At 40.1% G+C, this 24,152-nt stretch overlaps 1 protein-coding gene across 1 annotated transcript; it reads right to left on the reverse strand.

Moving 5' to 3' along the window:
- Nucleotides 1-904: 904 nt before the first annotated feature.
- On the reverse strand, nt 905-1,800 carry LOC143753998 (uncharacterized). The gene is made up of 5 exons (XM_077246937.1): nt 1,648-1,800; nt 1,475-1,536; nt 1,298-1,389; nt 1,076-1,194; nt 905-976 (listed from the first exon to the last, which is right to left on the reverse strand). Exons 1-5 carry the CDS (start codon nt 1,798-1,800, stop codon nt 905-907), a joined length of 498 nt encoding a protein of 165 aa, XP_077103052.1.
- Nucleotides 1,801-24,152: the final 22,352 nt, after the last annotated feature.

Genomic DNA, 24,152 nt, shown 5'->3' on the forward strand with positions numbered 1-24,152 from the left:
TGGTGAATAATCCCCCGGTCGGGGTCAATGCAAGGGAATATTAGCATTTCACACCTTTGGGACACAAGGCAGTGGCCTCCTTCAATTGGTCAGAGGTCTTACATAGGATTGGCTGCTCAATGCTTTGTCCCTCCTCTAAACCCCCACACTATTGGTCCAGTTTATGGCCTCATTTGGGTTTATTATTACTCATTATTAATATTTATTATCATTGGTGTTCATGGTTATAATGTCAAGACAATCAGATAGACAAAGTTGAGTTTGTTATTTTTATTATTTGTAAATGACACTGAGCACATGACATATATATACACACAGTCAAAATTCTATAAATAAAAGTACATTAGCACAGAATACACTTTACTATTAGTCATACAATATATAACCCCATATAATATATTAGGCCTGTGTATAATATATAGAAAACAATATAATATACAAATACTTTAGAATATATAAATAGTACAATATATAAATAATACAATTTATAAATAGATAACAATATGGAATTGTATAGACTATATAAATGCAGTATATATATATATATATATATATATATATATATATAAATATATAGCATTATATATAATACAATCTATAAATAATACTTTATAATATAAATAATACTATATATAAAAAAAAACAACAGAATATTCAAATTATACTATAGAATAATATTTAGATGCGTAATCCTAAAATAATTCACAGGCCAGCTTCTGTGGTCTCCACCGCGACTCGATCTGCACCAACTCGTGCATGATGAGTTCCCAAGTACTTCTGGTCTGCTTCCAGTCTTTTTTGTAGCACCCCACACAGCGCAGACAAAACTGTACTACTGGTTGGGGGCCGAACAACCCACACCGACTTTCCATCCAAGATAGCATCCTCCTCTTCAGACATGTGGTCAACTGTTGTAGTCTTCCGGATAGCTGCCTCTTCCTCTTGTCTGGAGAATGCCAGTCCTGCTGCTCAGCAGCTGCAAAATAGGAGGGAAAAAAGTAATTAAACCACTGAAAATATCAAATTGGTTGGGATGGGTCTCAGTCTTTTACTGAGATTATATTTATTTACTTACTCTTCTTTTTCTTTGTCTCATGCGCACAACGATCCTGCTGTCCTCCATCTTGTCTTTGTTCTCATCTTGGGCCACCCTGTAACCCCTTCTAACAGTTTCAAAATATGTCTTGCAGGATGCTAGAGAGAGGAAGATAGTGAGGGGGGAGAAGGTGTTTATTTATAACTAACTAATCTATACAGTTAAATGGTTGTAGCCTTGGGACATTCTCTTGTGACTTACCTTTAACAACAGCAGGATCTACGTCCGGTACAGCCATGGAGACGCCATTATAAAGATAGGTTGTGACCTCAAGGTTGTGGGGGGAGGATAGACTGTGGAGCAGTAATTAAAGAAGGTTGATTAAAAATATAATTTAGAAGAAAGGACTATTATGAAACAATAGTTTTAAAGATATACCTTGTCTGTGGGTCATATTTGTGTATGTTGTTTTTCCCATTGTGCAATCTCCGTACAGCTTCCTGTAAACATCCAACATACTATGAGGGCTCAATTCAAATACATTAATAAATAAAGCAGACGAAGTTAAGTGGACACCGCCAAATGTTTGTGACGGTCAGAGAATAACTTACCGCAACAGAATTATTCCCAGCTCTCTTTAATTTCTTTGAAGCAGGCTCCTCTTTTGCCTCTTTGAGCTCATTGATGTCAGACTCCATCTTATCCAACCTCTTGTCCATCGTCTCCAGCTTTTCAAATATCCTCTTCAAACTTGCATTTACCATATACACCAGTCTGTTTTCGTCGGACTCGGAGTTTGAATAGCCACATTGTCCCGACGTAAATGAGTAACATCTCTACTCTGCTCTCCGTAAAACTCCAGCGATCTTTTGCAAGCCATCTTGAAGAGCAGAGGACACCCATATACAAACTGCTTTTCAGGGTCTACAGTCTTTGTTGTAGATTGACACAATGTAAAGCACTTATCAGCCCACCTTTCCTGAATACTAATGAGGGGGGCAGGGAAATAGGGGCAATCTTGAGCTGCCAGTCCCAAAACAAATTAGCATTTACAAAGCCAAGCCATCAACTAACAGCATGTGGTCAGACAAGTTCCTGTTTTCGGGCCTTTGCGGGCATTTACAGGTACGCATAACAAAGTTCCAAAGATCCCTGCAAAACAGCACATTTAGCGGGCGTATTCATTGTCTGAATTCTCCCGTATACACCCCTTTTGACGCAGTGCAAATTAGCTTCGGTTAAACAGGCGTATAATAATTTCAGTAAATGTGAAAGCTAGGATTATGCCTATTTTTTCACATCTTCATGGACACCACAATGCTTTCCCTCGTGTGGTAATATTTTTCCTTGTAATTATGTATGGTTTGCAAAAATTGGAACTGCTGCGTCTGTGTAAAGGAGAGAAGAAAAGTGTATGCGCGTTGTGCATACGCTACATTATGGCCAAGCATGTGCCCTTAACCCTTTGATGCACAAGCTATGAAAACCCCTTCTAATGCACAACATGGGTCTAAAAAGACCTGCATTAATTTCCTATGTTATTTCAGACATGGCTGAATATTTATTTGCTGAATTTTTTAAATGTATCCATTTTATCATTTGTTATTCCAGGTATTCATTAAATATCTTGTTTTTGATTTCCACAAATCATTATGTTTATGTTTCCTTTCTTACTTTATAAACAAACACAGTTTTTGTATTTCTACATCGATTTTACATACACGGGTCTAAAATGACCTTTATTCATTTCCTATGTTATTTCAGGTGGCTTTGACAGTTAGAGATTTTAAAATCAAAAAGGCGGGAAATAAAGGACCCTAAACTCTTACACATAGAACCATTTCAGCATATGAAGGCTTATTCAAGACGATACAGTTCTTAATATAACTTTTAGGCTTATTACATGTAAATAAGCTTTAAAGGGGCATTCGGCAAATATTTCAACTTTGGATGGTTTAATAACCTGTTCTGGTGAAAATGGTGACTTTCCCCGCTCCCCCCAACGTTCTTAGGCGGAAAACCAACCTTGGAACATGAAGACTAACGTCCCGGTAAGCTGGAAATATGAAGTCTCGTGAGAAGTGAGAACGAGCGAGAAACACAAACTGCTTAACGGCCATTCGACATAAACACACACGCCGCCCTCAATGTGTATGAAGTATTTCCCACCTTGGTAGACATAGCTCCACAAAATAAAGTTGGCCGGCTCCGATAATAAAAAATGCACATGAGCAGCGGAAGAAAGGGGGAGGAGGGTGCGACAAGTGAGTTTTTTTTACGACATTGTTGTGAAATATACGCCCCACAGCTGTAGGGGGAGCTCGCTGAGAAAACATGCGACTACAAAAGTGAAAATCAGTGAAGAAATAGCTAGAGTTGCTGAATTCTCCTTTAAAAACCCATCTTTTTTTAGTGTAGTCAACATTAGCTAGCTAGAATAGAATATGTCAACAGCTAGCTAGCTAATAGTATTGGATATGTTTCTCTTTCTCACAAGTAATTTCTCACTAGGATGTCATGGTTAAGGTAACCATAGCCTAATATTCAAATATTATGTCCAGTTATCTTTTACAAAATATCAAATATGTTCTGTGGGTAAAATAAAATAAGACTTTTATCAAATATACAAAAGCAGCTGTGTTGAGTTGTGAAATGTGTGGCAGGTGAATAGTATGTAATACTATAGTAATAGTATTTATGCAGTAAATATGTTCCTACTTGCAAAAATGTGCAAATATCAAAGGTTTCTATATGGGTAATTGTTTACCCATGTATGCAAAATTGATGTAGAAATACAAAAACTGTGTTTGTTTGTAAAGTAAGAAAGGAAACATAAATATAAATATTTAATGAATATCTGGAATAACAAATGATAAAATAAATATATTTTAAAAGATTCAGCAAAGAAACACTCAGCCATGACTGAAATTACATAGGAAATGAATACGGGTTGTTTTAGACCTGTGTATGTAAAATTGATGTAGAAATACAGAAACTGTGTTTGTTTATAAAGTAAGAAAGGAAACATAAACATAATGATTTGTGGAAATCAAAAGCAAGATATTTAATGAATACCTGGAATAACAAATGATACAATACATATATTTTAAAGATTCAGAAAAGAAACACTCAGCCATGACTGAAATAACATGAAATTAATACGGGTCTTCTTAGACCCATATTGTGCAATAGAAGGGTAGTGACAAAAAAAAAAATATTCAAAAAGTAAGAAAGGAAAAATAAAAATAAGGATTTATGATGATCAAAAACAAGTTAATTGAAGAATAGCTGGATTCCTTGTAAAGATATAGAAAATAAAAACTCAGTCGGGTCACTTTAGACCCATGTTGTGCATCAAAGGGTTAAAATAGCATGTGAATAACGCGCCACTGACTTTAGACTAGGTTTTTCCTGGTCTGTGGCGGAATTGTTTTCTGAAACTGCAAAGTAGCACCAGGTAACGTGTGCGCCGGAACAAGCCTCCTCTTTTCGCTGAACCACCACCCGGGAGCGCAAGTTCATTTCCTAATTTACCAACGTGCATCTGTGGAGGGAAAAGTCCGCTGTGCGTTGTGTGCAAAATAGGAATGATACATGCGTCGTTGTAGAGTGTCAATTGCGCTGGGTGCAAGATAGGGCCCTATGTATTGTATGAATGTGTCACACTCAGGGTTGGATGCAACGACCAGAAATTAGGTAAAACTCAAACAGGTAGGTTTATTTGCAGGTATGACAGGAACACAATGCATACTTGTATTGATAACAGAGTCTTTGTCTTAAAGAATCGTTGGAGCACACACAAAATGGAACCATGCTGAGACGAGGGATGACTGAAAGATCGACTTGGATGAAGTAACAGCAGTAGCTAGCAAGGTAGTCAGGTACATAAAGCAGGAAAGTAGTCTGTAGCATTAGATGAGGTACTGATAGAGTGTGTGTGCTCTATACATTACTAGTGATGAGGGCTATATGAGATCCAGGTGTGCATGCTCAGGTGCCAGAGAGGATAGTGGGAAATGCAGTCTGTGATTGTGACGAAGCGGACGCTGAGGCAGACTCCATATGCAGATGTTTATTTGAATCCATAGAAAACAGATCAGAATCGGTAGGCAAATAGCATAAACTTGAAACAGGCTGAGGTAACTCACAAAGAGGCAGTCCAATCCAAACAATGGTACAAAGGGATAATCCAAGAGGCGTAAACAGTATAAAGCTGGCAAGGGTCGTACACAAGATAAACATGACAAAGACAAGATAACGCTCGGTAGCACAGGTAGACTGGCAATACTTCGCAATGACCTACTAACCTGGCCATGCTTTAAAGTCATACAAGCAGGAAGTAACCAGTGAAGCAGAGGGCGAGGAACACAGTCAGAACTCGGGAGAGGGCTCCCTCTGCTGGCGTGACGTTACAGAATCCCTCCTCCTAGGAGCGACCCCTGGCGCTCGACGAGGGCGACCCCGTGGTCGTGGTGCTGGACGATCGGGTCTGGCTCGATGAAAGTCTCTGATTAACGATGGATCCAAGATGTCATGGGTTGTCACCCAAGATCTCTCCTCAGGTCCGTACCCGTCCCAGTCCACCAACTATTGGAGCTGACCCCCTCTCCTTCTTGAGTCCAACAACTCCTTTACCGCATAAGCAGGGGATCCATCAATGTCCAGTGGTGGAGGTGGCTCCGAGTTCTCAATGTTGGGGTCAGCACCCGGGTTAGCCGGTTTCAGGAGGGAAACATGGAAAGATGGAGAGATTCGATAATTTATAGGAAGCTCCAACTGATATGTAACCTCATTTATTTGTCTTATAATTTTAAATGGGCCTACATACCTTGGGCTTAATTTCTTGCTAGGTAGCCGCAACTTGAGGTCCCGTGTGGAGAGCCAAACCCTTTGTCCAAGCTGGTATGGGGGGTGTGGACGACGTCGTCTATTTGCCTGGATCTCCTGGTTCCTGACAGCCCTTTGCAGACGTACATGTGAAGCATTCCACACCCTCTCATTACGACGAATCCAGTCATCGACTGCAGGTACCATGGATGGTTCTCCAGACCATGGAAACATGGGGGGTTGGTATCCAAGCACGCATTGAAATGGAGTGATATCAGTAGATGAATGTTTTAAAGAATTCTGTGCGTACTCAGCCCATGGTAAAAACTCTGACCAACGATGCTGATCACAACCACAGTACGACCGTAAATATCTACCAACCTCTTGATTTAATCTTTCCACTTGACCATTCGACTGGGGATGATATCCCGAGGTCAAGCTAACATTGATGTCTAGCTGCCTGCAAAAGGCTCGCCATACTTGTGAGGTGAATTGTGTTCCTCTATCCGAAGCAATGTCTTCGGGTATTCCATAAACTCTGAAGACATGTTGGAACAGAGCTTGCGCGGTTTCCATGGCCGTGGGGAGGCCCTTCATGGGTATAAGCCGACAGGATTTAGAGAAGCGGTCAATGATAACTAGGACAGTCGTAAATTCATTTGATGGAGGGAGATCAGTAACAAAGTCTATAGAAAGATGTGACCAAGGTCGTTGTGGAATGGGCAATGGCTGTAATAAACCAGAGGGTAATTGTTTAGGTGTCTTTGACTGGGCGCAGATCGAGCAGGACTTGACATAGATGTCCACATCCTTAAACATAGATGGCCACCAGAATGAATTCTGTGTGAGACCAAGAGTCCTTGAGATGCCAGGATGACCTGAACAGAGTGATGTATGGACCCATTGAATGACTCTGGTACGAAGCTTTGTAGGAACATACTGCTTGTTGGGGGGACAACCCTTCGGAGTCGGTTCATTCTGTTGTTCTCCTTGAATTTCCTCCATCAAATCCCATGTAATGGGAGCAATAATCACAGATGGTGACAGAATGAATTCTGGTGTGGATTCTGCTTGGGGATGATCATGACGCCTGGATAAGGCATCATCCTAACTGTTTTTACTGCCAGGTCTGTAAGTTACCGTAAATTGAAATCTTGTGAAGAAAAGTGACCAACGCGCTTGTCGTGGATTAAGTCTCTTGGCACTCTTGACATATTCCAGATTCTTATGGTCCGTGATAACCTGGAATGGGCGAGTGGACCCCTCCAACCAATGTCTCCATTCCTCTATTGCGGCTTTCATGGAAAGAAGTTCCTTGTTGCCGACATCATGGTTGCGTTCTGCGTCTGTGAGCTTTCTTGAAAAGTATGCGCAAGGGTAAAGCTTGCCCGGCTGTCCATGGCGTTGAGATAGCACTGCACCAATACCATTGTCCGAAGCATCAACCTCTATTATAAACTGCAGGTTGGGATCTGGATGCTTGAGGATGGGTGCAGTTGTGAAACTGTTCTTGAGCTTAATGAAAGCCTGTGTGGCATTTTCAGTCCATTTTAATTTTGAAGGTTTACCCTTCAGCATGGAAGTCAGTGGAGCTGCAGTGATACTATAATTACGGATAAAGCGTCGATAGAAGTTGGCAAATCCTAAGAAACGTTGAAGTTCCTTGATTGTGGTTGGTTGGGGCCATTCAGTGACTGCAGTAATCTTTGAATTGTCCATTTCTACACCCTGATGGCTGATGTTATATCCCAGGAAAGAGGTACGCTTGACATGGAACTCACACTTCTCAGCTTTTACATAAAGTTGATTCTTTAGTAGTCTGGATAGCACAGTCTTGACATGATCTTGATGTTCACCTTCAGACTTGGAATAAATAAGAATATCGTCAATGTATGCAACCACATACTCGTTCAGAATGTCCTTGAAGATCTCATTGATAAAAGACTGGAAGACTGCCTGTGCATTGATGAGACCATATGGCATGACCTGGTATTCGTAGTGCCCCCTAGTGGTCAGAAATGCCGTCTTCCACTCGTCCCCCTCCTTGATTCTGATGAGGTAGTAGGCACTCCTGAGGTCTAACTTGGTGTAAATTGTTGCCTCTCGGAGCTGTTCTAGGGCAGAAGGTACCAATGGTAATGGATAACTGAATTTAACGGTGACATTGTTCAAACCTCTGTAGTCAATGCAAGGCCGTAATCCCCCATCCTTCTTTTCCACGAAGAAAAAGCCTGCAGCCGCCGGAGAAGTAGATGGTCGAATGAAGCCGGAACTGAGAGCTTCTTCAATGTATTCCTCCATGGCCTGAGATTCTGGGCGTGATAGAGGATAAACTTTGCTTTTGGGGGGCATTACATTGGATAAAAGGTCAATAGCACAATCCCAGGGACGATGCGGTGGAAGAATGGTCGCTTTAATTTTGCTAAAGACTCCTTGATATTCTTGATAACATGATGGAATGGTGACAACCTTGGAATCAGGACTTTCAATACTTGTAGTACAACACGGCTTAGTAACTATGGTGCTTAGACAGTGTGTACTGCAGAATTGTGACCATTGCTTAACTTCACTCTGACGCCAAGAGATGATAGGATCGTGCATTGATAACCATGGGTATCCTAGAATGATTTCATGACGTGGGGAATCAATCACGTAGAATGAAATAGTTTCCAAATGATATGGTCCTACTTGAAGTTGCATGGGTAGAGTTTGTTGGTTGATGCCATCTCCAATAGGCTTATTGTCAACAGCGTTGATCCTGAGTGGTGGATCACAGGGTTGCGTGGGAATGTTGAACTTCTTGATGAGGTCTTGGTGAATTAAATTTAGGGCTGATCCAGAGTCAATCAACGCTGAGGAATCAACACAGTCATTTTCAATGGTAATCTTGACACGGATAGTGGGGAATTTAGTGGTAAAGGGAGGAAATTGGTCAACACTCACCCGGCTTACAGGTGTTGTAGTCCTCTGGGCCTTATGTGGACATACAGCATTGATGTGGCCTGCCTCCCCACAATAAAAACACAAACGTTGTATCAGCCGTCGTGATTTCTCCTCCAAAGAAAGCTTGGTAACTCCTAGTTGCATTGGTTCGGTACTGGATTGATCAGTAGGTAGCACAGGATTGGGTATTTGAAAAGATTGACTTATCGGAGTGATTCTCTGTGATGATGATTTGGATTTAGCAGGACTATTACGCATAAGGTTATCAATCTTGATAGCCAGTGTCACATACTCTGAGAATGACTGGTTCTCTCCCTTGCATGCAAGTTCCGCTTGTAACTCAACATTAAGACTTCGTTGAAACATGGCTTTGAGCGCAACATCATTCCAACCACTCTGAGCAGCAATCGTTCTAAACTCAATAGCAAAATCAGCGGCTGATCTGCGACCTTGATTCAATTGCAGGAGTTGTGTAGAAACGTCCATGCCCCCCGCCGGATATTCAAATACCTCTCTGATTTGTTGAATAAAATATGTATATGATCTTTGAATCCCGCTGTCAGTCTCCCAGACCGCTGCTGCCCAATCAATAGCCTTACCAGATAACAGAGTCATTAAAAAAGCACATTTCTTCTCATCAGAGTCAAAATCATCCCTTTGATGTCTGAAAAAGTCAAGTCAAGTCAAGTCAAATATATTTATATAGCGCTTTTCACAATACAGATTGTATCAAAGCTGCTTCACAGTATCAATCAAAACAACTTAATGTTTGTTTATTACTGGAAAAAAGACATCCAAGTTTGGTAGAGCTGATCAATGGTATGATTGGTTAATTAATTTGAATATCCCCAACTGAGCAAGCCAAAGGCAACAGTGGCAAGGAACCGAAAAACTCCATCCAGTGACCTAATGGTGTCCTAACACCCCATCAGGTGACCCAATGGAGAAAAAAAACCTTGGGAGAACCCAGGCTCAGTCGGGGGCCAGTTCTCCTCTGGCGTTTATGAACTAGAGGCCGAATTTACAGTAACTGTAAGATAAAAAATGTATATGAATGCCTGGCTAAATAGATGCGTCTTCAGTCTAGTTTTAAACTGGGAGAGCGAGTCTGAGCAACGAACAATATCAGGAAGGCTATTCCAGAGCTTCGGAGCTAAATGTGAAAATGCTCTGCCTCCTTTGGTGGATCTGGATATCCTAGGAATGACCAGAAACCTCGAATCTAGTGATCTTAAAGAGCGCGATGGATTGTAAGGCGATAGAAGATCCGTTAAATAGACTGGAGCTAAACCATTTAGAGCTTTATAAGTCAAAAGCAATACCTTGTAATTAATACGGAACTTTATAGGTAACCAATGAAGTGATGATAAAATCGGTGTTATATGATCATATTTTCTTAATCTAGTAAGAACTCTAGCGGCTGCATTTTGGACTAACTGTAGCTTGTTTATTGAAGATGCAGGACAACCAGCTAATAAAGCATTACAGTAATCTAGTCTCGAGGTCATGAATGCATGAACTAACTTTTCTGCATCAGAGACTGATAGCATATTACGTAACTTAGCAATGTTTCTAAGGTGGAAAAAGGCTGTTTTTGTAACATATGAAATATGCTTTTCAAAAGACAGGTTGCAGTCTAATGTAACACCCAGGTCTTTTACTGTAGCGGATAGAGTAACAGGGCATCCTACTATGTTAAAGTCGTGCTGTGAAAGGTTTTGTAGACGTTTTTTAGAACCGATAAGTATTACCTCTGTCTTGTCTGGATTTAATAAAAGAAAATTATGCGTCATCCAATCTTTTATATCTTTAACACAATCTGTCAATTTGGATAATTTAGCGTATTCATCTGGCCGTGAGGAAATATATATTTGAGTGTCATCAGCATAACAATGGAAACTAATTCCATGTTTCCTTAGAATATTACCAAGTGGCAGCATATATATTGAGAATAATAAAGGGCCTAACACAGATCCCTGCGGCACTCCATAGTTTGCCGAAGTTATAATCGATTTTTCTCCATTTAAGTAGACGAAATGGTAGCGGTCAGATAAGTATGACCTGAACCAGCTTAATGCTTGTCCTTGAACACCAGTGTAATTTTGCAGTCGATCTAAGAGTATTGTGTGATCTATAGTATCGAACGCAGCACTAAGATCAAGTAAAACTAGTACTGAGATACAGCCTTGGTCCGAAGCTAAAAGTAAATCATTTGTGATTCTAACAAGCGCAGTTTCAGTGCTATGATGTGGCCTGAATCCAGACTGAAACTTTTCATAGATGTCGTTTTCTTGCAAGAAAGAGCCGAGTTGAGCGGACACAACTTTTTCTAATATTTTTGACATAAATGGAAGATTCGAAATGGGTCTGTAATTTGCTAGGTTATTTGGATCTAATTGTGGTTTCTTAATAAGAGGTTTTATAACTGCCAGCTTGAACGTTCTTGGAACATGACCTAAAGATAAAGATGAGTTAATAATATTGAGAAGAGGCTCTTCCACTACAGGTAACACTTCTTTCAGTAGTTCAGTTGGTATAGGATCTAATAAACATGTTGTTGTTTTAGATGAAGTGATAAGTTTATTTAACTCTTTTTGTTCTATGGTTGTAAAGCATTGTAATTGTTCTTGCGGGGTAATAATTGCGGCCGAATTATAAGGCGCGAGCAAAGATCGAACGTTTACGATTTTGATTCTGATGCTTTCAATTTTCTCGGTGAAGAAGTTCATGAAATCATTACTACTAAACTGTAACGAGGTATTTTGTTCAGACGACGTCTGTTTATTTGTTAGTCTAGCCACGGTATTAAATAAAAACCTTGGATTATTTCGGTTGTTTTCTATTAATTTGCTGAGGTGCTCAGCCCTGGCCGTTTTAAGTGCCTTTTTATAAAGTGACATACTGTCTTTCCACGCGATTCTAAAGACCTCTAAATTAGTTTTTTTCCATTTACGCTCTAAATTACGGGTTTCTCTCTTTAAAACATACGTAGTATTATTGTACCATGGTGCTATACTTTTTTCTCTGACCTTTTTTAATCTAATGGGTGCAACAATATCCAATGTTCTAGAGAGAATGTTGCTCATAGTGCTAGTTAGTTCGTCTAATTCATCTGTTTGTTTGGGTTCAGGCAGCAGCTGGGACAGATCAGATAAGCTATTTGAGAAATGATCTATGGTGGATGGACGAATTGTTCTACCTGGTCGATAACGTGGCGCAGCATGACATATTACAGCAGTGCGTAATATGCAAGTTACCAAGTAGTGGTCAGTGACATCATCACTTTGTGGAATGATATCTATATCGGTTGGATCGGTTCCATATGATATAATTAAATCGAGTGTATGATTAAGACGATGAGTTGGTCCGGTGACGTTTTGCTTGACCCCGAAGGAGTTTAATAAATCTGTAAACGCAGCCCCTAACGCATCATTTAAATTATCTACGTGTATGTTAAAATCTCCAACAATTAATGCTTTATCGACGTTGACCAAAAGATCTGATAGAAAGTCAGCAAACTCTTTTAGGAAATTGGCGTAAGGCCCTGGAGGTCTATATACGGTAGCCAATGCTAGAGATAATAGGGATTTTTTTCTTACATCTAAGAGCGTAACATTTAGCACAAGCACTTCAAACGAATTAAACCTATGACGAGTTTTCTGAGTAACATTAAGGATATCTCTGTAGATTGTTGCAACACCGCCGCCACGACCGATCAGACGGGGCTCATGCTTATAACAGTATCCTGGCGGAGTAGACTCATTTAGACCGAAATAATCATTTGGTTTAAGCCAGGTTTCAGTAAGGCACAGAACATCGAAATTATTATCTGTGACCATTTCATTTACAATAACCGCCTTAGGTGTGAGCGATCTAATGTTTAGAAGACCTAGCTTTAGAAATTGTTTTTGTTCACTAATAGCGAGATTTTTTGTTTTAATAACAATTAGATTTTTTCTAGATCCTGCAGTAGATTTATTATTTGATCTTAGTAGAAAAGATTTCTACTTGCCGGAGAAACCCCTTGCATTGCTCTGCTGAACCATCAAACTTATCAGGTAATGCAAAATGTACCTTCTTGGATGAAGGAGGTGGTAGAGAATGGAGATATTGCGTGAGGTAATCATTAGCAGCCTGCACCCTTCCCAGCTGGTCCTGATATCCCTTGAGGAAGTCGTTTTGGAGAGCTATAGTTGTCTGTAGATTAGCCATCTCTGCTGGAGTCATCGGAGGCGAAGTATTATGTGACGAAGCGGACGCTGAGGCAGACTCCATATGCAGATGTTTATTTGAATCCATAGAAAACAGATCAGAATCGGTAGGCAAATAGCATAAACTTGAAACAGGCTGAGGTAACTCACAAAGAGGCAGTCCAATCCAAACAATGGTACAAAGGGATAATCCAAGAGGCGTAAACAGTATAAAGCTGGCAAGGGTCGTACACAAGATAAACATGACAAAGACAAGATAACGCTCGGTAGCACAGGTAGACTGGCAATACTTTGCAATGACCTACTAACCTGGCCATGCTTTAAAGTCATACAAACAGGAAGTAACCAGTGAAGCAGAGGGCGAGGAACACAGTCAGAACTCGGGAGAGGGCTCCCTCTGCTGGCGTGACGTTACAGTGATGTAATGGTTGTTATATTGTATTATATTATATTATATTATATTATATTATATATTACTAATGTTACAACCCTATGGTTTGTATTTTGCTATATCTCTGTTTTGTCAGTCTCTCAGTGTGTCTGTCTAGGAACGCCCTCTGATTGGTTCCTGCATGATGATTGGAACACCAGTTGATTGGTTCCTGCCCAATGATTGATGCTCAATCCTGATTGGTGCAGCGTGTTTTAAAAAAAAAAAACACGTCATCACTTCCTCTAGAGTAAGAAAGGAAGGAGTGTGGTGTTTGAGTAGAGAGAGAGAGAGTTTGTGATTTGAGACTGTTAAGAGAATTTGAGTGTTAAGAGTTTTGAGACTGTACTTGAGTACTGTTTGTTTGTTTGATTTGAGAACTGTTTGTATCTAAATATCTCGTTATCCCTGTTGGCTTATTTGACCCCTTTGCCTGTTTAATGACACTGATTTGGACTGCCCTTTTCAGTTTGTTTGCTTGATTGTATATATTGGAAATACTGATTTATTTTTGGGAAAGTAGGGAGTTTGACGCCATGCTTTTATTTATTGTAAACCGTTTGATCTCTGTTTATGGTTAGGGAGATAGGTTTACAGATTGTATTTTAATTTCCTTTTCTTTTGAGTTAAGGTTTAGGAAAGAGGTTTAAATTTAAGGTTGTTTTGTTTGTTATTTTGGCTTTGTCAGCTCCTGAATCATATGTCCCAAATTAAGAAAATAAATAACTTTTGATCTAATTCCTCGCACATCTTCGACTCTTTCATGTTGCCCCTTTCCCCCTAGACGGGGTGTAACATGAAATTGGGAGCTCATCCAATCTCATCTCATGAAATTGGGGGCTCATCCAATCTCATCTCATGAAATTGGGGACTCATACATTGGCTAGATGTAACATGAAATTGGCTCATTCCTTGAATAGATATGTTATATTAACCAAATTTGTTTTGCTAGTGTTTGCCTTGGGATTTTATTTTTGTGTGGGAGGAAATATAGAGATTAGCATGGCATCAAAATTCGAACTCGATAAATTCACGATCGCTTCTACAGAGGAGAAATTTGAAAAATGTCGTAAAGACGATTTGTTGTTGATCGCGGATTTCTTTGATATAGTTGTACTGTGAAATGCGCTTAAGAGAGAGATTAAGGAGGTACTGCACATGGAGCTTGTAAAGCAAATTATCTTGCCTGGTGTTGAGAGTGAGGTTACGGGTGTTGCATCTCCAGCACTGTCTGAGGATTTGGATACTGTCGAGGCAGAGTTCAAATTTGACCATAGGCTCGCATGGATCCCATTAATCCTCCTGCACCGAAAGATCAATTGTTGGCGATCCGGTTGAAAGAACTGGAAGTGGATTTAAGCCGACAACAATATCAAAGTCAGTTGTTACATGTGCGAGTTGTTGAGCTCGAGACGAAACGAGACATCCGGCTGAAAGACGGAGCTTAAATTAAAGCTTGAGCAAGCTCGGCATCCACTTTCTGAGTTACGGGGAAATACCCCTGTGCTAAGCCCAGACAACTCCTCTCCTCTCCCTAACGCGTCGCATGCGTTACCAGTAAGTCCTGAATTTGATGTTAGTAGGCAAATTTCACTTGTTCCTATATTTAGAGAGAGTGAAGATGATACCTATTTCACTCTTTTTGAGCGCATCGCAGCCACATTAAAGTGGCCTAGAAATATTTGGCCTTTATTGTTACAATGCAAACTTATTGGTAAGGCGCAAGAAGTATGTTCCGCATTGACGCTTGAGCAGTTTAGACTATTGTAGGATTTGAGGGTGAACCAAACACAAATGAATCTTCCAGGTGATTTGTTCAAACATAATTCCACACAGAACTCAGCACTGCTGACCAAAAGTTGTAACCAAATGACCAGTCTAATCTAGGGCCATAAATGGAGTTGGGCTCCAGACAGTTCTAAAGCTTCAAAGAGATGTGCCAAACAAAAGGAGAACGTCGTCAACGTTAGATAGTTTGGAAAAGACTGATTGGTTCAGAGATGGCATGGCTCAGAACCCACCAAGATAACGGCAGAGGTTGTTTGAACCCATGACAAATGATTTAAAACAGACCTTCACCTTTTTAAGGACCTTGGAACGACCCCAGGGTTGACATCTCTTAAAACCACAGAGACTGAGACTTTACATATAAAATTACATAAAATCATCCCCAAAACAATTCTTGACGGACTTATAATCAAACATTGTTCAACTACATAATCCTATATTGTATCTACAACCTCTGTATGTGTCTATAATGCTTAGATCACATACAAGTCATGTAATTGTTATAACTATTAGATGTTTGAATGAAAGTGTGTCTTGTTTCCTATCAGTACGATCATATATTCTTAATTCAGAAGATGGCTTGATTGAAATCTGTGTTAAATGTTTAGTGTTCTTATAATAGGAATCATGTCTAAACTGTACACTTTTGTACTCTGCTAGAGCCGGAGAGTAAATAGATCACAGATAACGCATGATTTACGATGGTGAAGAGAATGCCACTTCCCAAATAAAGACAGTGCCTAATTGGTCAGAACTCATCCAAGAGGCTGGACAAACAGCTGAGTTTAAAATCTTAGGACCCGAACAAAGCCAGAGTTTTGGTTGGGAATTGAATGGAGGTTTGGTTGAGTTGAGTGTGTTCGCTAGAGCAGATTTACAGAAGTCATGGAGAAGCCATGACTGGTAACCGGACAGACGAGTAACCATTTAGATGAGCAGACTAAAGAACCCAAATCAAGATCAGAATAACATGGGTTAAACAGCTTCATTCAAGCCATCTATAACTACTCTCGTCTCCCTTTTCTTTCTGTTTCTTTCTTTCTTTTCTTTTCCGTTGAGAGTCTCGATTCTAAGTTAAGTTTTGCTGCAAAGTTTCGTAAACGATTCGACTGCAAAGCCCGCTTTCCAGCTTCAAAGACTTTCTACCATCCGCCAACACACCATGTGATTGGCTGCCCAAGACATCTATCCAGGCACGAGGAGACCACCAGCCAATCAAAGAACTCGGAAAACCCTTTTACGCTGACAAAAGGAATCCCCAAAGCAACGCAAAGACAAGCAAGTAGCCTCCAGACTCTTAACTGAACTGGTGCTTTGATATAACATTTAATAACCCCGGCTAAGAAACGATAGAAGGGTTAAATTAATGATTGATGGTTCGTTCATGTCATGTCTTATAAGTGCATATTGAAACTTGGGATTTCATCATCTCACACTTAAAACTCATTCTTTCCTCTCTCTCTTTCTTTCTGCAACTTGTATGAATGTGTGTGTGCGTCTGATTGGGTTAGATATTAGTTGTATGTGTTAGAATAATCAATAAAGTCTTCTTTGTATTTTAAAGATAATTGTTCTTGTGTAATGTGCTTACAAATTGAATGTCTTAGGGTGTATTCACACCTGCCTTGTTTGGTTCGATTGAATCGAACTCTAGTTCGTTTACCCCCTTGGTGCGGACCTTTTGGGCAGGTCTGAATACAGCAATCGAACTCGGGTGCGGACCAAACAACCGAACCGAGACCCAGCTGAAGAGGTGGTCTCGGTACGGTTCCAAACGAACTCTGGTACGATTCGTTTATGGTGTGAACATGAACCGACCCAATTGCAAGAAAGCACTGCGCCTTTGAGTTAACAGGCTTCCGTAGTCGGAGTTTCGTTATGGGAAAGTGATCTGTTGTAGCCTACTACATTCCATTCCGGCGCGCTATCTGGCCACACGATACTGTTGCGCGTCGTGTGTGCATCTTTGGAATGGAATGAATGAATGAATGAGTGACAGGGCTCTCAAGTGTCAAGCATTGAGCGTGACAGTCACTCATTTCGGTCTTTTGTCACGCTCTTCCGCCACACATTGTATTTCTCACGCTGAAAAACTATTTGTAATATATTTAATATGCTGCGGCACCCAAAACTTTGGCCGCGCCGCTCTCACTGTGGAACCGGCAGGAATCAAGCGCGTCTCCTCTGGTGTTGTTAGCCAATCAGAAAATAACACTATTGTATCTGGGTAAGATTTAACGCAACAACCAATGACACCGCGTCGGCACGACACACGTGTGGTTTTGTTTACAATTTTTGGTTCACTTGCAAAAAGAGCAGTGTGAAAGCGAACCGTACCAAAAAAAAAAAAAAAAATTATTTGGTCTGGACCAAAGCAAGTGAACTATCGAACTTTCCTGGTGTGAGTACACCCTTAAACTGCTGATCTAAGTTACCTTGCTTATATATAGTGTTTCACTATAGTTTGGATATTTATATCCGTTTTAGAGCAGATAGTTACGACCCGTTCAAATGAACGCTGGACGAATCATTTGCTCGGCCATTTGTGATTCTTTTGAGATTCCCTATAAATTAATTAATAATTCCTTTTGAGCTAAATAGACCTGTCTGACCCTACACGTTACTACACTATGGCGTAGTTAAATTGGCCGTGTTAAGAGCGTATGAATTAGTTCCGGAGGCTTATCGACAGAAGTTTAGAAAACCCCCAGTCAAACATTTTTTGAATTTGCACGTGAGAAAACCACACTTTGTGAAAAATGGTGTACTTCCTGTAAAGTTACAACTTTTGAGCAATTGAAAGAGCTAATTTTAATGGAAGAATTCAAAAACTGCATTTCGGAGAAGATATTAGTTTATTTGAATGAACAGAAAGTTTTGTCACTGTCAGAGGCTGCTGTCTTTGCTGATGAGTTTGTGCTCACGCACAAAGTTTATTTTCCACCCCCACGTTCTTCACACCACAACGCTGTAGATCGCCTTCACAGTTCTAAAAATGCAGTCACTGTTCAAAAATATCAGACTTCTGATTCTTCAATGATGTCGCGGGAATGTTTCTATTGCCATGAAAAGGGTCATTTGATTGCTGCTTGTCCTGTGCTACAGTGGAAAAATTAGAGAAAAAGCGTAGCGTTTGTGCATACTCATTCTTCTGATTATCTGCTGTCTATTGATTCCTCGTTTTAACCTTTTGTTTGTGAAGGAACAGTGTCATTTTCTGAATTGGACTCAGAACCCAAAACAGTACGTATCTTGTGAGATACAGGCGCCACGCAGTCATTTATTTTGGCAAATGTGCTCCCGTTTTCTTCACAGTCAAGCTGTAACTCAGATGTTTTAGTTCAGGGAATTGAACTTGGTTTAGTCACAGTTCCCTTGCATTCTGTATATTTACGTTCTGATATTGTGACTGGTTTAGTTAAAGTGGCCGTAAGTACTCGGTTACCATTGGAAGGTATCTCTCTTATTATGGGAAATAATTTAGCCGGAAATAAAGTTTATTGTCTTCCCGAGGTCACGGATGTACCTTGTGCATCAGAAAATGATGTGTTGACTCAGGAATTTCCTAGTGTATTCCACTCTTGTGTTGTGACTCGAGCGCAAGCTCGCAAGTTTGAAAATGAGATTGATCTCTCTAACTCATTCATGAGTTCAGATTTTCCAGGTGTTGAGGGTTCTGTAGATGGTCATTCAGAGAATTTAAGTTTTGGACCTAGATTTGACTTTCGTTTTGACAGAAAACAGTTAGTAGAGGCACAAAATATTGATGATACTATAACTTTAACACTTATTTCTGCTGTGATTGATAAGTCCGAACTACCAGATCACGCTGTTGCCTATTTTTTAGATGACGGTGTGCTCATGCGTAAATGGAGTCCTGAGATCTTGAAGCATGACTGGAGTGCTGTTTTTCAGGTAGTCCAAAATCCTACAGAGACTATGTGCTAAGCGTAGCTCATGATCATGAACTTTCTGGTGATTTAGGGAATTAAGAAAACCTACACTAATCTCCTGAAACATTTTTTTCTGGCCCGGTATTAAATCCACTGGGTCCCAATATTGTCGTTCTTGCCATGATTGTCAAGTTGCTGGAAAACCGAATCAGGTTATTTCACCAGCTCCCTTAAAGCCTATTCCAGTGATGAATGAACCGTTTAAGAAGCTTGCAATTGATTGTGTTGGTCCTTTACCAAGAACTAAGTCTGGTCACTTTTACTTATTAACTTTGATGTGCTCCGCTACTAAGTTTACCAAAGCTATCCCACTACGTTCGTTGAAGACCCCTACAATTGTGAAAGCAATTGTCAAATTCTGTGCAACCTTTGGTCTACCTAAGTTTATTCAGTCTGATCAAGGATCTAATTTCATGTCCAGAGTATTCCGTAAGGTAATGAAAGAGCTGAACCTTCAACATTGCGTATCTAGTGCTTATCATCCTCAGTCTCAAGGCGTGCTTGAAAGATTTCATCAGACTCTTAAGACCATGATTAGAACTTACTGTCTCCAGCATAAGAAAGAGTGAGACGAAGAGGTTCCTCTTCTGTTGTTTGCTGTTCGCAATACAGTACAAGAATCACTTGGATTCAGTCCAGCCGAGTTAGTTTTTGGCCATTGTCTGCGAGGTCCATTAAAGGTGTTATAAGAACAGTTACTCTCTGAAAGTCAGACGGTTACCCCTGCTAAGAATGTGCTAGATCATGTGAGTTCATTTTGTGAATGTTTACATTCAGTGTGGCAACTAGCTCAACAGTCACTAGCAACTTCCCAGTCTCGTATGAAGGGCAGATATGACAAAAAGTCTGTTCAACGCTCATTTAAGGTTGGTGATCAAGTTCTTGTATTGCTACCTTTGCCTGGCTCAGCTCTACAAGCAAAGATTACGGGCCCGTATGTAATTGTCGAAAGTTAAGTAATACTGACTATGTAGTGCGAACTCCTGAAAGAAAGCGTAAGACTCGAAGATTAACTTTAAAGATTCTGCTGATTCTCCAGTGTCTACTCCTGCTGTCGTAACTTCTGTGGATGTGGTTCCTTCTGAATACTCTCCTTCTATGGATGATCTTGCCTTTCTGGTGCTCGTTTGTAGAATTCAGAAACTCTTGTAAGTCTCAGTTCTAAACTTTCACATGAATCCAGTTCATCCCAAAGTGAGCCGATACAGTTAATTGATAGATACTCTGCACTTTTCTCAGATGTACCCACTGAGACTAATGTGTTGAAACATGACATTGATATTGGTGATCATCTTCCTGTTAAGCAAAACGTGTATCGTGTTAATCCTGTAAAGCGTGAGATAATGAAACAAGAAACCAAATATCTTGTTGAAAATGGTCTGGCTGCGCCAAGCTCTAGTCCATGGTTCTCTCCATGTTTACTAGTTCCAAAACCTGATGGGACATCACGTTTTTGCACTAATTACCAAAAAATGAATCAGTTAACGAAGTCAGATTCTTATCCTCTTCCCAGAATGGAGGATTGTATTGATCGCATTGGACGCGCTAACTTTGTGACTAAGTTGGATTTGCTTAAAGGGTATTGGCAGGTGCCGCTTACCGAGCGTGCTTCTGAGATCTCAGCCTTTGCCACAGCAGACACCTTTCTGCAATATAACCTGTTAGCTTTTGGCCTCAAAAACGCTCCAGCTACCTTCCAACGTTTAATGCATAAAGTTTTAGCCAATGTGAGCAATTGTGAAGCTTACCTTGATGACGTAGTGTTATCCTCCGATCTGTGGAATAGTCATTTACGAATCCTAGAAGTGTTCTTAAGGTTGCATGCTGCTAATATTACACTTAATTTGGCAAAATGTGAATTATGTCATGCAACTGTCACATATTTAGGTAAAAAGGTTGGTCATGGTTCCGTTCGCCCTGTAGAAGCTAAAGTTCAGTCATTCTTGAGTTTCCTGTGCCCAAATCTAAAATATGCCTTAGACGATTCCTCGGAATGGCTGGCTACTACAGAAAATTCTGTAAAAACTTTTCTGATGTTGTCAAACCTCTCACAGACAATCTTCGTAAAGCTGTGTCTTTTACCTGGAATTCTGAGTGTGAACTTGCTTTTGAAAAAACAATTTGAAGTCTTTGAAAAATTTGTTGTGCAATGCTCCTGTTTTGGCTGCCCCAGACTTCTCTAGACCTTTTAAACTTGAAGTAGATGCTATTGGTACTGGTGCCGGTGCTGTCGTGCTGCAGGAAAATGACCAAAGAATTGACCATCTGATATGTTTCTATTCAAAGAAATTGAATCGCCATCAACTCAATTACAGTACCATAGAAAAAGAAGCATTAGCTTTTTTGTTAGCTCTTCAAAATTTTGAAGTTTTATGTTGGTTCCAGTTCGCAACCCATTGATGTATTCACAGATAATAATACACTAGTCTTTTTGCAGCGTATGTATAACAAAAAACAGAGACTTATGCGTTGGGCACTCATTTGTCAGAGTTTGAATTTGCACATTAAGTACAAGAAAGGTGTTGACAATATTAATGCAGACTCTTTGTCCAGGTGTCATTTGTAAACTTGTAACCATGTTTACTCATATGTGTGGGGGTGTTACGACCCTATGGTTTGTATTTTGCTATCTCTCTGTTTTGTCAGTCTCTCAGTGTGTCTGTCTAGGAACGCCCTCTGATTGGTTCCTGCAGGATGATTGGAACGCCAGCTGATTGGTTCCTGCCAAATGATTGATGCTCGATCCTGATTGGTGCAGCGTGTTTTAACCCTTTCACACGTACAATCACACCGGTGTGATCAGTCTTGGCTGGTCTTTTTTTCACCTTTGTGCCATTGAAACATAGTACACACCTGTCATTTCCAAGGTGTTTCATTTTACCATGTTCATGTACAGAGACTCATGTGAATGTTTAAGTCAGCAGGACTCATCAGTGGCACCTGGTCCCTGTAAAAAACGCGTGAGTAACTCAAACTCACAGAGTGTGCACAGAACAATTACTGAAGAGATTGAACCGCACCAAACTATGAAACATTGTTACCACATTATAGAGATCTAAGTTTGAGCAGATATCCACAAACACAGTATTTAACAGTAAACACTGGTCTAAACATTATAACATTCACCGTATTAGAGTAAACACTCACACTAGCCGACTTTTATGTCATGCTGTGTTTTATTATCAAACAAAAAAATAAAAACATCCTTGTGTTGTGCATGTATATAAATTTAGCATTGAAGGGTTGCCTACCTGTCTATGGTTCATATTTCACCATGTTTCTGTATATATATATATATATATATATATATATATTTATACATTTTAGTCTGGCACCAGTTTAACTAGTAGCCACAATATGAAGTTTATGCAACAATAACATGCTTACTATTAGGGATGAGCGAGTACAGCATTATCTGTATCTGTATCTGTATCTGTTAACCATATGAATTATCTGTATCTGTATCTGTACTCGGACTGGGCGGGGCCTAACCCGGAAGTGGGCGGGATTTAACCCGGAAGTGGGTCAGGTTGTCTTGAAATGGGCGGGGCTTTAACCGGTATGGTATTTTAAGCATGCAATTGATATGGGTTGTTCAGAAATTGTTATTTATTGCTGATTAGAAAACTATTTACTCATTATTCTGTATCACTGATCATGAGAGGGGGGGGGGGGGGGTGTTTGTGTTTTTGTGAGTGTAGCAGCTTAATTTGTAATATTATTTATAACACAACTACCTTTATTTTATTTATAAAATACAGCAAGAAAGTGTCACTCAGTGCGTGAAGTAAAAAAAAAACTGGTTAGAGCCAGCAGACGGTTTAAAAAAAAAACTCAGATGACCGGCAGAGAGAGAGAGAGAGAGTGTGTGTGTGTGTGTTGCTAGCTAATTCATTTGTAATATAGTTTTATACCACTACTTCCTTTATTTTTTTTAATGAAATCCAGCAAAAAGTGTCAGACACTCAGTGCATGAAGTAAAACAAACGGTTTAAAAAAAAAAACAAAAAAACTCTGACTGGCAGAGACGCAACGCGAGTCGCATTCTACCAAGCACCACGTCTGAACAAACCCCACGTTTACCAGAACTCTACTGGTTAATAAGTAAGTGTACTACAAACCGAAGTAAAAAACAAACCTGAAGCTGAAGAAACCCTAAACGTTAACGGAAAAAAGACCCGCGAACCTGAGTGACTGAGGGAGAGACAGAGGGAGAGAGTGTTCTGTGTGTGAGTGAGCAGAGCGGGACACAGCAGCACAATAAATCAAATCTGTATGCGTGTAGGGGAGGGGCGTTGTGACTAGTCTATCACAGAACGCAGACACAGTCAGCTACCCAATGAGGATTTTTATTCAATCCGAGCACAGATATTGACTCGTATTACTCGTATTATACTCGTACTCGGCAAAAGTGCTTTATCCGTACCGGATACTCGTTTCAGCCGAGTATCCGGCTCAACTCTACTTACTATTATGAGTGGAAATTTCTTACCTTAAAAATCTTTCTCATCTTTAAATCACGTTATTCTAATTATTCTGAGGTAAATCCAAGGTAAACAGAACAGAACAGCACAGACACAACGTGTCTTCCAAACTCGATGAAAGGTTTGAGGCTGAGGCCTGCAATTCGTACCAGGGTTCCTGCTTGGGACCTGGCTATTGTTTTAGAAGCCTTATCTGCGGCTCCCTTCAAGCCCCTTGATACGGTTTCAGAAAAGTTTCTGACATTAAAAACAGTTTTCCTTCTAGCCATTTCTTCTCTTAAAAGACTAGGAGATATTCAGGCCTTACTGGTATCACCCCCTTGCCTTGAGTTTCTGATATTAAAAACAGTTTTCCTTCTAGCCATTTCTTCTCTTAAAAGACTAGGAGATCTTCAGGCCTTATTGGTATCACCCACTTGCCTTGAGTTCACACCGGGGATGGTCAAGACATTCCTTTACCCTAAACCAGGCTATGTCCCT

The sequence above is a fragment of the Siphateles boraxobius genome, unplaced genomic scaffold (genome assembly GCF_051911475.1).
Source record: "Siphateles boraxobius isolate OS27281-9 unplaced genomic scaffold, OSU_SipBor_1 29, whole genome shotgun sequence".
Classification (NCBI taxonomy): Eukaryota; Metazoa; Chordata; class Actinopteri; order Cypriniformes; family Leuciscidae; genus Siphateles; species Siphateles boraxobius.

Bases quoted from the DNA above. Each gene is read 5' to 3' on its own strand.
- LOC143753998 (XM_077246937.1), bottom strand. From the start codon at position 1,800: ATGGTAAATGCAAGTTTGAAGAGGATATTTGAAAAGCTGGAGACGATG. The intron at 1,390-1,474 runs GTATATCTTTAA...ACTGCTCCACAG, and splicing joins AAATATGACCCACAGACAAG to TCTATCCTCCCCCCACAACC. The intron at 977-1,075 runs GTAAGTAAATAA...CCTATTTTGCAG, and splicing joins TGAGACAAAGAAAAAGAAGA to CTGCTGAGCAGCAGGACTGG.